The 13,707-nt window shown below is 42.2% G+C and overlaps 1 protein-coding gene across 1 annotated transcript; it reads left to right on the top strand.

Moving 5' to 3' along the window:
- The first annotated feature begins 9,201 nt into the window (after positions 1–9,201).
- On the top strand, positions 9,202–11,223 carry LOC129591147 (uncharacterized). Its single transcript, XM_055486685.1, has 4 exons — positions 9,202–9,400; positions 9,473–9,545; positions 10,381–10,716; positions 10,918–11,223. The coding sequence occupies exons 1-4, from the start codon at positions 9,281–9,283 to the stop codon at positions 11,115–11,117; spliced, it is 729 nt and encodes a 242-aa protein (XP_055342660.1). The 5' UTR covers positions 9,202–9,280; the 3' UTR covers positions 11,118–11,223.
- Positions 11,224–13,707: the final 2,484 nt, after the last annotated feature.

The raw sequence follows: 13,707 nt of genomic DNA, 5'->3' as shown, positions 1-13,707 counted from the left end.
GACTTCACTGTGGTCTGTAAATGAATTCGGATCGTTTTAACCACGGTTTGCTTTATAGTGTTAAATATTTCAGATAGAGTCCGTTGGTATTTGGTAATTACCGGCTCATTAGAGGTGATGGTCGTAGACTTAATGGTACAGTTAGATGGTTTGAAAGGTGTCATTGTTGTTGTTTACTTATGCGTACATACTAAAATTCAACTGACCATGAGATGAGTATTACACATACAATTTTTAATGAGTCTTAAATTCGGCTTTTAGTTTTCGTATACCGTTATAAACTGTCTGTTGTGCGCCAAAGTATATTACATTTTATTTCAGAAATGTTTCAAAAATCACGTGCGGTCGTCTGTGCAGAAATGTTGCAGACAAATCAGGCAGCACAAAGAATTTCTATGCCAAAGAGTGTCCCAAATTACTTCACATTGAAATCGACCTGCACTGAAATCATTTCGTTAAAAAAAACGGTTTTCAGTTTTCACTGCCTATTAGCCATAAACTGAAGCAGCGGTTGTTACTAAAAAGACGCCGACAGGAAATTATCTTCGGAAAAATGTTCAAAGAAAAGCAAAAATTGCAAAAAAAATTGTTTAGCTCTTCTGTTCCGGTATCAATAAAAATTCGCTAATCTCTAAGAATAATACTTCTATAGTTGTTTATGTAACATTGTGTTTTTCGGTACAACTGCATCGAAATGCAGTCCTCCATTTCCATTAACAGTATATTGCCTAAAATTAATTGTGATAGTACTATACAGAGCAATATGTTGTAACGAATATTGTTTATTTTTTCCTGGTTAGCACTGCGCCGTGTTATACAAATAGTATAATTTGCAGATTGTGTGTGTTCTCTGATTTTCACTGTACTGCGCAACACATTTAGTGCAAAAGCTGAATGTATGGCACGCCAGGCACCGCAAGACGGGATACTGCGCTGCGTGATTTAGGTGCATTAAATATTTAATTATGTTATTCGACATGTAACACGATTATCCCATCCCAACTAATTTGCACAATGCACACCTTCCATTACACCCCCGCGCGTTCAATCCCCTAAATGACACATCGATACACACTGCCAGTCCCCGTCCGCCATGTAAACCGACACCGGCAATAACATTGCTCTAAAGTCAAATTGAAATACGACTCAAAATCCCGTTTTCTAACCCAGATAAATGGATGACCTGTATTACATATACATAACGTAATCACTACTGTATACCAAGGAGATTAGTATTTGTCGTCTCCGCATACGTCGCTTGCCAGTTGTGGTGACTTTTACCGTTGTGCGCTTTGTATAATTTCATCCTCGTTAGCCGCTTTGCATTGATGTCTCAGGTACACCTTTGTGCCTGACTAATGACCAAACCCCGTCCCCTGAGGTGATCACGCTCGCTTTGCCGGCCGGGTGTTAGGTAGCGCACCCATCCGTTTTACAGGTACGTTTTGATTACGGGTAAGTCTACACACCATAAAAAGAGGAAGATTTCGCGGCCAGTATTATTAAAATATGCATAATGTTACGTTCATTTTTAATACTGAATATTTATTAAAGAACGCTGATACAGTTTAGTAAATGAATAGCGACAAAATAAAAGCAAAACGAAATAACACTGATGCAATCAATATTATTTCGTTTTACTTTTATTTTATCGCTATTCATTTACTAAACTGTATCAGTGTTCTTTTTATGTAGTACACATTCACCGTAATTAACGAATTAGAGGCCCCCCACAATAGAATCCATCCCCGTAATTTGAGCCCCCCATTAAAGTGATTCAAAAATTATAGGCCCGAAAGACAGAAGCCCTGGGCTTTAATAAAATGCTCGGAAAAATGAATTTCTCAGCAGCGGCTTGTACTGGTACCTCACAGTTACCATTTAATTTTTACGCCCTTGCCAGTAAAACAGATTTGAAATATCACAGCCCCCCAAAAATACAAGCTCATGTCCATAATTGAAGCAGCTCCGCAGGGCGTTCCGAAATTTGTATCCCAGGGCTTATAATTCGATAATTACGGTATATAATTCGTGACGCTTACAACTGATAATGTGATTGTATGAGTTACTGTTGGTTTTGTACTACCATAATATTACTAAACCTTAAGGTAATCCATCGAGCTTGCACTTTGTACGATGACGTCACGGTAGATGACACGCACTGTGCGACGCAGTGGGCAACCCCTGCGGGTTCTGCGTTTTTCGAAACTTTCAAATTAGTACAATCCCTTCGTACTATGGCTCAAAAAATGCGGAAAAAAATTTGAAGTTTGGAATGTGAAAGTTGGTAAGCAAAAAGTTGCTATACAAACGAAAACTTTACGATTAACGTAATTCTTGTTTACCATAGAGGTCTATGAGGCAGTCTGCCTTAGCCCTCTACGCTAAACAAAGATCACTTGTTTTGATCAAATCTGAATTGTTTGACCGTTTTCATGATTAAATTTTAATTGTTTCGTTTTGGTTGACTGATCAGGTTGTGGTCGCTTCGTTTGATCACAGATCAAGAACCAAGAATTTTCGTTTAGCATGGAGGTCTCTGGACTGGCAACCACCTCATAGATCTCTATACTAAAGAAAATCAAAAAGTTTTCGTTTCCTTGACAACGTTTCACTTGTCAGTTTTAGTTTACAAACTTAGATTTTTTTTCTGCATTTTTTGAGCCATAGTACGAACGGGTTGTACTAATTTGAAAGTTTTGAAAAACACGGAACCCGCTGGGGTTGCCCACTGTGTTGCACATTGCGTGTCACATAGCGTGACGTCACGCCAGTCGATGGAATACCTTAAGGTTTAGTAATATTATGGTACTACTCGTAATATCACTAGAAAAGTGCACTCGCTTTTTGCGGGCACTGCATGACCGAAGCGTAGCGTGAAAGGTAGATTTCAGCTAATTTTTAATGGTGTTACTGAGTTGAACTTTACTGTAAATGGAGCAATCCGTTGGCACGAACATCGCTTATGCATTATTACAGCGGCAGAATATTGACGAGATGGTGGGCAAAAAAGAAGTATGTTGTTTAATGCAGCCTTTTCAACCGGTCCAGTTCACGTGCTCTTTGCAAGGTGGCTTTCTTCGTTTTGATACTTTGTAGTAGATTGAATGAAAACATGGGCTCAATCGCTAAGCCTATCCAGCTTTTAACACGTGAAAACCCAACATATATTAGACCAGAGGCGAATTCCCTAGCTCCGAGGTGGACGACGGCGTGATTGCACGTGATGCCTTGGGATTTGTGAATGGTGATAGCCCACGCCAGGCATAGAGGGACTTGCGTTCTTGTGCATTTCTCGGACTTGTCGTTCTACTGAGTTGTAATGGGCACAATGGGAACGCAGTTGTTCGCCAATGTTGGGCCTGTGTATTTATCGAACTCCACCAGAACGGTATACGGCAAGGTATCCGTTGGTGATGTGCCAGGCGAATAAATGATGTCACGTACATAGCCGAGCGCCCCGTTGACCAGTCCCTTGCTCGTCCACATGTTGCGTTTCAGCATCACGCGGCTTCCACGCGACAGGTACAGTACTGGTTCCAGACCCATCGCCTGATCTTCAGAACCTTTAAAAATGGAATTATTGTATGATGCCATTACGGTAAAGTTTGTAGGCCTTTACCTTTGGAAGCTGTGCGGCCGTTGTGTTCAGCTTTGATCCTGGCCACTGGCATATTGAGTTGCTTAATAGCGTTCATATTGAAACTTTTAGCAGGCTCTTTTTCTGAGAATATATGAAGCGCTCCTTTAAATTCGGCTTGCTGGTCTGGTGACAGCAGTGCGTATGTTCGATTAACAAATTTGTCGTAGTCTTCCTGAGACTCCACAGGAGTCTCCGGTGGAAATGCGGTCAAGGGCGTCTCTGAGCGCTTGCTGTTCTGGATCTGCTCCACTCTGACGGTGGGAAGATGTAAGAATGAAGCATTTCGTAAATGCATTCCGAAACACAAGCTGTCCCTGATCAGCCAAATCGCTGGAAAAGCCATCGCCATACAGTGGGCGGTCCAAAACAGGTGCAACTGATTGATGTCACCGAAAAAATAAATGTACATTCCACCAAAGGGGATATCCGAGGCTTCAGGCTTGGCTTGACGGCAACGCTGATCCATTTTGGCAAGCAGACTGCACCCAATCATACTAAACTCATCGACAATAATGCATCGTATTTCTTCGAATTCGGACTGCAACCTGTTCAGCTCTTCGTTTGCAAGTGGTACAAATTTTCTGTTGACAGGGATCCGGAAAAGGGTATGGATGGTCATTCCTTCTATATTATTAGCTGCCATACCAGTAGGTGCGACCAAGCGGTATGAGTTTTCTCCAAACCCAGTTTGGTTTGTGAGTTTAGCTCGCAAGAAGGATATTAGGGTCGATTTACCACTTCCGGCTTTCCCTTGTATTATGGTGCATCGGTCAGGCACGGAACCGTCTAATTGCGCGTCAAAGTGATTAAGAACGTCCTCCTGTTCGCGCGACAATGCTATGTTGGGCAACACAACAGGATTGTTTATTTCATCGGTATCGGCTTTAGATCTTTCGAGAAAGGTTTCTGCTTCGGCAATATTCACATACTGCTGATACGCTGCTTGCCAGTCAAACATTGTATCCATCTGACGTGTACCTAGTTCGACTATCGGTGCCGCGGCATTTGGTCCATGCCCTTGTAGAACCATGAACTCGTCCTGATCCCGATCGAATGCGACGTCTGCCTCGTCATCCGAACTTTCAAGTTCATCCGGATCCGGCATATTAGGACCGGGAACAGACATATCGAGTTGATTATACGCATGCTCCCAACTTCCGTCGTTCAGTAAAGCGTCATCCATATCTCGCCACGGTGAATGCAGCAGTACCTGTACGAAAAAATGTGCTTTTCGGTACATTACCATATATGCGTACATAATTTTCCTAGTGTTTATGCTATGTACAGAATTCCTGTTGAAATTACCTGCTGCCGATAGAATTCTTCGTCTTTCGTTGGGTCGTTTGATAATGCAGTGATGGGGAAAACTCTCACTACACCCTCTTTGTTGCGGGCTCTTTTTTTCCATCCAATTTTCGTCCAAATGTACTTGGCGGCTATTTCATGCAGGCTAACATTTTCCAATTCCGGTGCCCTGTTCCTGTATTTGTTCAGGATCGTTTTTGTTGATGGTGCGTCAGCTTCGGTCTGCTCAGTATCATCAGCAAGTGGCATCCATTCATCGTGCCTGATTGTTAAATTGACAAACGGGCGCGAACACTTGTACAACTCGGTTCCCATTAACAGATGCATACATTCTTGGGCAGAAATATCACGTTCCGAAACTGACTTCAACAAAAGACGCTGAACAGACTTTTTTGCCGTACCACCAATTTCCTTCTCGGCGTCCAAGATTATTTTCAAAATCTCTGCATACGATGCCGATCAAGGTTCCGCTTTTGACGCGAATTTCGCGACGTAGTTGATGAGAGCGTGTTGGTCAACAACAGGCGAAACGTCGATGTTTGCTCGCCAGGCTTGCAGAATGCTGCGGTTATGCCGGTTGACTCGCGGGTCGTTTCTTTTTGGAATAAACGCCAGTCTGCCATCTGTTTCTTCCATCAGGCTTGCAGGAACAATCGGTTGAGGGAAACCATACCGACATTGTTCAGTGCCCCGACGTTTTTTTCGCAAGCATGTCTCTTTTCGACAGATGGTGTGTTTCTGCGTTTTGTTCACAAGTTGAACGTAATCGGCGTTCCAGTCTGTAATTTTATCGGGCCGCAGTTGGGACGGATGGACAGCAGTAGGAGGCGGGTTCAGGTCGGGATTGGAAGCGCTAATTAAAGTGTCGAAATAATCGATTATTTGCTGCTTTCCCATGGCATCCAATATTTTAAAGTCTGCAGAGTGTGGTGAATCTTCTAGCCACAATAACCCATGCAGGTGAACACTTCCGCGATGTTGATATTCAAATCTGTACCAGTAGTCTTTAATCTTTAATTTGGGAGTCAAAATCTTGTGAATAAAGTGCGTTGCCCTTTCAGTAAAAAACCAATCAGCCACCATTGGATTGTCCTGCAGTAATTTCGCTCGAAGTTTCGAGGATTCATTGGGCTGTAAGTTGTCGAATTTGGCTGCAGGTTCCAAAAGGTCATAGAGCTCTGGCCAGTGCAAATCTGCTGCCGACAAAGTAAAAAACAGCGTTGGAATTCCTATGGTTTTCACCATGTCGATCAACTCGGAACTGCGGTGATGCCAATATGCCATCGTGCCTCTGAGTTTATAGCCATAATTCATAATTTGTTTGATTAAAGTAGGGTTGGCCTCCAGCCTGTCTCGTAGTTCGTCTGCAGTAATGTTGCCCAAGGCGGACTTCCTCACAAAAACTTGTCCCGTCTTTAGTGCTTGCCAACGGAATAACGTGTTCATGGCAAAAAATCTAAATGTTGGATGAGTCGCAAATCTTCTCCCTTGATATCGCATCAAGTGCTTGAAATATTCGCTTTCTGACACCGGTATCGCTCTCCCACGGTTATCTCGCAGGTCTGCCGCGCCGGTTGGAAATAAGCAGGGATACGCTTGCGCAATATACCCGGGCGTGTTGAATTCATCAATTGGATGAGGCGACATTTCCGGGTACGGTATTTGAGAAATTTCCATCCCAATTGCTTCCTTGATTTGAGCGGACTGATTTGCATGCGGCATTACAACCACACCAGTGTCGTGTATTCTTTCGTCGGACTCCGTTACGTCTAATGGCGTACGAATAATGGTTTGCAGTACAGAATGAACATTCCCGTCCTCGGGCAGCATCGACAGAGTGGCATTGCTTATTTGTATATTTCTGTACCATATATTGTGCTTCTTCAACCACAGCAGTGCCTTGCGGATTCGTGTGGATGATACGCTGAATACTGTATAATTATTCACTTCACTGCGGTTTACCAATACAACGGACATCAACTCGTGTATATTGTGTGGCAAGGATTTTGCAAACGATCTCACATCCTGCATGAAATTTATAACGTTCCCACTGTAACTCAACTGTTGTCCACGGCCAATCTTGTACACTGATAGGACGGGATGAATTCGTGCAATCAGCTGCTGCTCCAGATAGGTTAAACATTTCAAAACTGCAGGCACAGCACCTGGATCCATATTGTTCTGTTCGCTGAATTTAGAAGTTGCTTTTCGACATTGTGCACAACGTTCTCTATTATCCAGTTTCAACCCCGGCCAGGATTCTTTGCAAATACCACATTCTTTCCATTTAAGTGACATCATATGCTGCTGGAGTGAATGGGCCAGTAATTTAGGTTCCATTGATGCTCGAGACACAACCCGACTAAAGCGTCTCGCGGTGAGGCGTCTGTTTCTTTGCTCAGAAGTTTGTCTGCCGGGCACGTGCGTGAGCCTCTGTATTTTGCCTTTGTTCTTGCGCTCGCTGTGAAGGCTGTTCGCGGCGTCGTGCTTTACGTTCCCGATCTCTTCTTCTTAAACTATGTCCTGTATTGCGTGATAAGGTTTCATGGCGACGTCGAGCAGCCGCTTCCCTATCTTTCCTCCGTTTGCTTCGTAGTTGCGCTGAGGTCATCGCGGCTCTTCGTCTGGCTTGATTAGCGGTATTTCGCACTCGAACCAGCTCGTTTTGCTGTTGTCGCTGGCGTTTGGACCGTGGTTGAGATATGTCGTCCTCACTTTCTGAGGTTTCGTCTGTAATTTTAATGCACGTTTATTTAATGTCTGGTTAAATAAGATTCAAACTTACGGTTTTGCGGTTTTCGGTGTCGAGGCCTTTTGCGATTTGTATTTCCTGCTGACACGTGGGCATCCTTGCGAACCATTTAAACACGTTGAAGATTCGATATTTCCGGGTTTCGCAAACTATTCACTTTAACTAATACCGGCAACTTTACCGGCTTCCAGTTGTATTTTGCGGTGACCTTTATGTAAGGGCAATTTTAGTGTTTGATTTAGCTATATGAATTTACGAACTGCGCAACCATGGTGACCGTCAATACTAATTACAAATAAATTTCAGTAAATGTAAAAGATCGCGGTGGTCCAATATAAAACCCGCTGAGTTATTTAAAATGGTGGTGACCGATGGACGGACACCGCTTTTCCCATCCACAGGGAGTATTTACGGCCACAAGGCGCCTTTATATGGTATGGTAGTGACCGACGGACGGATACCGTAGTTTGCATGAGGCGTGAGTATATACGGCGAGCGTGCATTCGTGCACGTGGTGGTTGTATGGTCTCTGTGCATGCGTGCATTAGTTGGCGGTGACCGACGGACGGACACCACATTTTCCATAATACTTGAACATAGATGACCTCCGCTACGCTTCGGTCGAATATTTATGATTATTATTATTTATGGTATAAAGAACAAATCGTTGTAAAGTGTTGATGTAAAATATATATACATAAAATTATATATATATATACATATATATATATGCATATAAATACATATATACATATATATAAATATATATTCATATGAATTATTACGCTACAGTATTTTTGTTCATTCTGTACACCGTTGCAAACATTCTGTAGCTAATCAGGAAAAACGTTTCCATTGTCTATTACACGGAAAAATAACCTAATTAGAAACCACTTTCATTTTGTATGCATATACTTAGTTTATAATTCTTGATATTACTGAGAATTAATTATTATTGAGCAAATTTTTATAAGAGGCAACCAGGCATCTGCATTTTTCGGCAAACGCATTTTTTTCGCTGCAAATGCATTTTTTTCGGCTCGTATCAATACAGACATATGTACAATACAGAGTATGTTGAAGGTACAGATCGAAGAGATACGAGTAACTGTAAATCGGCAGTCATCATTTCTCCAGACCCATCCATAGTCAGCAGAAACCGTGTACTTGAAAACTACTTGAAGTGCTACCATGAAACAAGGTGAACCGATTAGCGGACTAGTTTTGGCATCCCCCAAATTGTAATGGTTTTAGCGAAAATTGAACGACCGTTTCAAGAATTTCTTCGACAAAAGCAAGTAAGCAAGTTTGCCGGCTGGGGTTCTTCTCGGTTTATCAGCCAAAGCCGGATTTTGGGAATAACACTTGCAAAAGTGTTGACTCTGCAATGCTTTGCGGGCGCTTACCGAAGTCGTATGCGCAGGTTCTAAGTAGCTGGTATAGTTGACAAAAGCTACAGATAGTATGTATCTGTATACCCGTACATCCTCATATTAATTTTTCCTATTTAACCACCCAGAAGCGATTCCATATTTTTATTACTGTTGCTTATCCTGCGCTAAACATAGCACTATTTCAAAATGTCACCATTTTCTTTAGCCTTGTCTGTCCTTGCAATCCTTCAGCTTGTAGTCGGGCGTGCGACCGGGTATTATATCTACAGTGGAACTGAAGAAAGCGCCAGCCGGCAATATGAAGCTGTACAGTTCAAAAATCATCTTGATAGAGCTGCATTCGATTTACGAATTCTTATTATCAACTTTATCCTATAGGCTGTCTGCGCTATACCTGGCGTTCAGTGCCCATCAACTACTCGAGAGCCATTTTACCCGGACCATTCATCCGGTAAGCTAATCAACATCAATACCGTATTCCAATATTATTCATTTGGCAAGTGCCTGCAGAAATGAATACTCGAGGCACCGAACGGCGCGTAGCATCAGTCTAGAGTGTTATGATACAGTACCTTTAATAAGTATCACACGCTAGTACACATTTAGTACTAAAACAAAAAGAATATTCATAGCTCATAGAATATTCATCTAATATGTTATGCCATTTATTAATTTGCCGTTTTTTAAAGTATAAGGCAATCTAACAAAAACAGCTGCTAAAAACTTTCACTGTTAGATTTTTGAGCCACATAATTTCACAGAATTGTTATTCCATAACGTGTTCCTGCAAAAATACGGCTGCAAAATATTTTATACTGTTGCGAAGTCATTCCTCAGTTAAACTAAGGAAATTTTAATTGATAAAGTTGATGAATGGTTCTTTGGCGTGGACATCTGAATGTTGTAAGAATAGACCGCTCAATCTGAGAGCAGTCAACCACACAGTAAGTTCGTCAGCTCACACAGCAACGTCACGATTACGGCATAGCGCATTATGTATAATTATTAGCTATGATTATACAGTATGTATGTGAGTTAGCTTTAGTTCAATTCAAATTGCTTTTTGTGCTTTTCTTTTTATGGTCTGCAACTTGGTTCCATATTTTACTGATTGCGCATCTCTGTTTGAAACATACAATGCGGCAAAAAATTTCAACTGGGTTCTCCATTTTTTTGTATTACAGTGCTCTGTCTTCACAACATTCGGAAGTACTCGTTCTTGCCATTCGAATTTTCAATGCTACAGCTTTGCAGTTGCAACCAGTGAGGGCCCTTTTTAATTATAGGAATGAACTACTGCATGTTGTTTCCGAGAAACGACGATCCGCTTTTGGTGATCGGGTCATGCCTGAAGTCTGAGTTCAAAGACCTTCTTCTGCTGGTTATCTATCCAACTTGTTTGTTTAAAGCCAGCTTCGGAAGCATGGCGGAAGTCATACGTAGACACGTTGACCACTCTATGTCGGACATGTGGTACAATCTGGTACCAGTGCCTATGTTTCCCTACTCGGACGCTTTGGAGTCTGTGAAACGATGCCTCGACCGCAATGAAACATGTCACGACTGTGTCCAGCATACCCAGCTGTCGGATCTCATTGACCAGGGCTACCAGGCTAACAAATGTAAGTCAAGCACTTGCCCGCAGTGTTGCAGTTGAGGCGCCAGAGCATTATCAGAAAGAATATGCCAGTTAAAATAGTATTATTTTTTGTTGTTTCATTTTATTTTATGAAATATTTTTATATTGTTGTTTTATTTTATGAAATATTACTTCGAAGTACTGAATCAAAACTCGTAAAAACGGCGGCGCTCTTTTATAATAGACGCTCCTACCACACCCTCCACCACACCCACTACGACAACTACCACTAGAGCGCCATGGAAAAGAAACTGCAAAAGCCACGCGGGGAATGCAGTGTGTAATGTGGACAAGGGAGAGTATTGTGATTGTTGTTTCTCCGAGTTGGACGAAAATAACTGTTATAGCACTGACCTCATGAATCATGGGTCATTTAGAGGATAGGAGCTCGCGCCCTGGCTTTCCATAATGTTTGCAACCTTGGTCCCACAAAAACGTGTTTTCCCGCTTTGTCGTGCTACATGCAGATTGCTTCTGAAATCGGAAAATTAGCAGATAATACTCGTACTGTAACCGATAACCATGTCTTCCAGTGATTCTTGTAACTTACGGCTTGTATATCAAAAGGAATCTTAACAAGAGCATTACTTCAAGCACGCGTAAGAACCGCAGTGGAGAAAACCACATATACGACATGCTGAAGCACAGTGTGAGTGTACTCTGTACAATACAAACTTCTATTATCGGTACAAGCCTACGCACCAATATTTATTTTCGCAAATGGTCAGCTCGAGTAGTAAAATACAGCGTTGGCCGGTATGTAAGAAAACCAAGTTCAAAATTTCCAATGCCAACAATATCGGTAAAGTTGCAGTACTGTCAGCGTCATAATAATTATGGTAGACAGCAATTACTTTAAAACCTACTATAAATCTGTACAAAATTAACGACTAGAAATCTACTAATAATTATTATAATTATTTCGCTGAGGTGTGGAATTTTCCAATAGTACGTACGTACACTGTGAGTCTATGACGACCAGTTTTTATTTTAGTGCTATGTACATCCCAAAGAGCCCGCTAAACGTCAAATTGTGATTGCACTTTAAATGGATAAATTCAAATTAAGCTCGAAAAACTGGGCAACTCAGGTTAATGCTACTGGCAGTGGTACTGGCAGTGGAAATGGTAATGTCCCAACCTACACACACTGGTAGTGGTAATCGTTGTGTTACTAACGTTGGCAGCAGTAGTGGCACTGGTACTGGTATTCGCAGTGGTAGCTACACCGTAAAACAATAGATATCCATAATTACTGCTGACTTTGCCATGAACGTCGCAATTTATCATTTATCAAACCAAACATAATATTTTTGCGGTATACAAGTACCAGGACATAAGTTTGATGAACGAAAGCAAACTTCCGAAGAACTTCCCACTTCGCATTACAAAATTTACGGAGCACTAGTTAAAAGTCATCACCTCAACTTATGCACTGGTTGCAGCGTTCGCATGCTGTATCATGGGTGAAAAAAAAACAACGTATCAGGCATTTTCATGAATGTTTTGAATCCATTCGCAAACGCATTGATTTTACTAAACGGTTCAACAAACTGGTTACCATATACATATATGAATGTGCTTGATGTACTTTCGTGGGTGATCGCTCGCTGGAACCGTACGGCGTCGCTTGTGCCTTCCAGTAAATCAACGTGAAAGTTTAACAGGTCAGTAAGTAACGCGATCGCCAAACAGTACACTGTGACTACAGCGATGCTACAGTACTTAAAAAACATCAACAGCAACTGTAATAGAACAAGCTTTTGTCTGGTGCCGGCAATGGAAAGGTTACTGTGGAGTACCGAGCAGATTATGAGCTGAGTATGTCTTATGGTAGATTTTTGTTGCGAGCATAACACGTCCCCAATCATTTCTGAGCCAACCAAGCACACTGGCCAAGGTGTTTTCGTTGATTCTGACGTTGAATTCAATAATTAATGTGTGCATTACCTTTTATCCATTCATAGCACTTTCGGAGCATAATTCGGCTTTTAGATCCACATACCGTGAAGTTCACGGTCCTTGTAAATGTACGTTAGTGGCTTATCGTAATTAATTAAGCTGTACAGTGATAAGAGCATGAGACTCAAGCGAAATTTAAGGAGGACAAGCAAGCCAAGCAAAGCGCTACAAGCAGCAATTTTCTGTCCATGAATAATTTCAGCCTAGCGTTATTCTGTCGATAAACAGTTGTCCAGCTCCAAAGCGTTACTAGTGCGATAATACGACTCAATGTGTGCCGAACTTCCATTTATGGTAAGTTGTGCAATCCCGTACAACTCGAATCACTGTTTAAACGTATTCCACGCTTTAAATGACAATTAACGAGTAAATTGATGTTAATGTTAGCTGGAGGACATGCGCTCCCGCTCTCTCTCCTTTCGCCGTGTGTGCGAGTTACGTGAGTCGATTGGTGGCGCTGCGCGTCGCCGTGGCGCTTAGATCAAAGCGGCCGCCGTCATGCACGGGCACGCTGTTTTGCACTTGACACTGTTCAGTGTTCGTGTGCTCGCATTGGATGGTTCTGCAGTTCTCATTGCTGTCTGTCTTTGCTCCTTCGATATCGTGTGCGCGCGAGTGATCTATGTTCTTTTATCCTCTCTTGGAACCGAGATCTTCATCTTCCTTGATCTGCATCTTGGATTTCGGAATTTTGAGCCGTTCCGCGCACCGTATTCCGCGCATCTACAACAGCTGTTATCCAGCTGCTATCCGTGCGATGGCTCAGCTCCTCGTTTATCGCTATCTAGGGTCTGCCAGACTGTCACCATCGGCAACTGCTATATCCTCACCAGAAAATTTCAGATTAGCTTTTTATGCGTCTTCCAAATCCGCACTACATCCTAAGGGCCAAGCGAATAGCTCACACTCAGCTTTGAACGCCACTCACTCGTTAAGCGCCCATACAGAGAAACATCAGTGCGAAGGGAAAAGCGGACAAGATCAACCACTGCTCAACGGACAAATTACAGCCG

The sequence above is a fragment of the Paramacrobiotus metropolitanus genome, unplaced genomic scaffold (genome assembly GCF_019649055.1).
Source record: "Paramacrobiotus metropolitanus isolate TYO unplaced genomic scaffold, Prichtersi_v1.0 Parri_scaffold0000044, whole genome shotgun sequence".
Taxonomy (NCBI): domain Eukaryota; kingdom Metazoa; phylum Tardigrada; class Eutardigrada; order Parachela; family Macrobiotidae; genus Paramacrobiotus; species Paramacrobiotus metropolitanus.
This window is presented reverse-complemented; position numbering and strand designations above follow the sequence as displayed.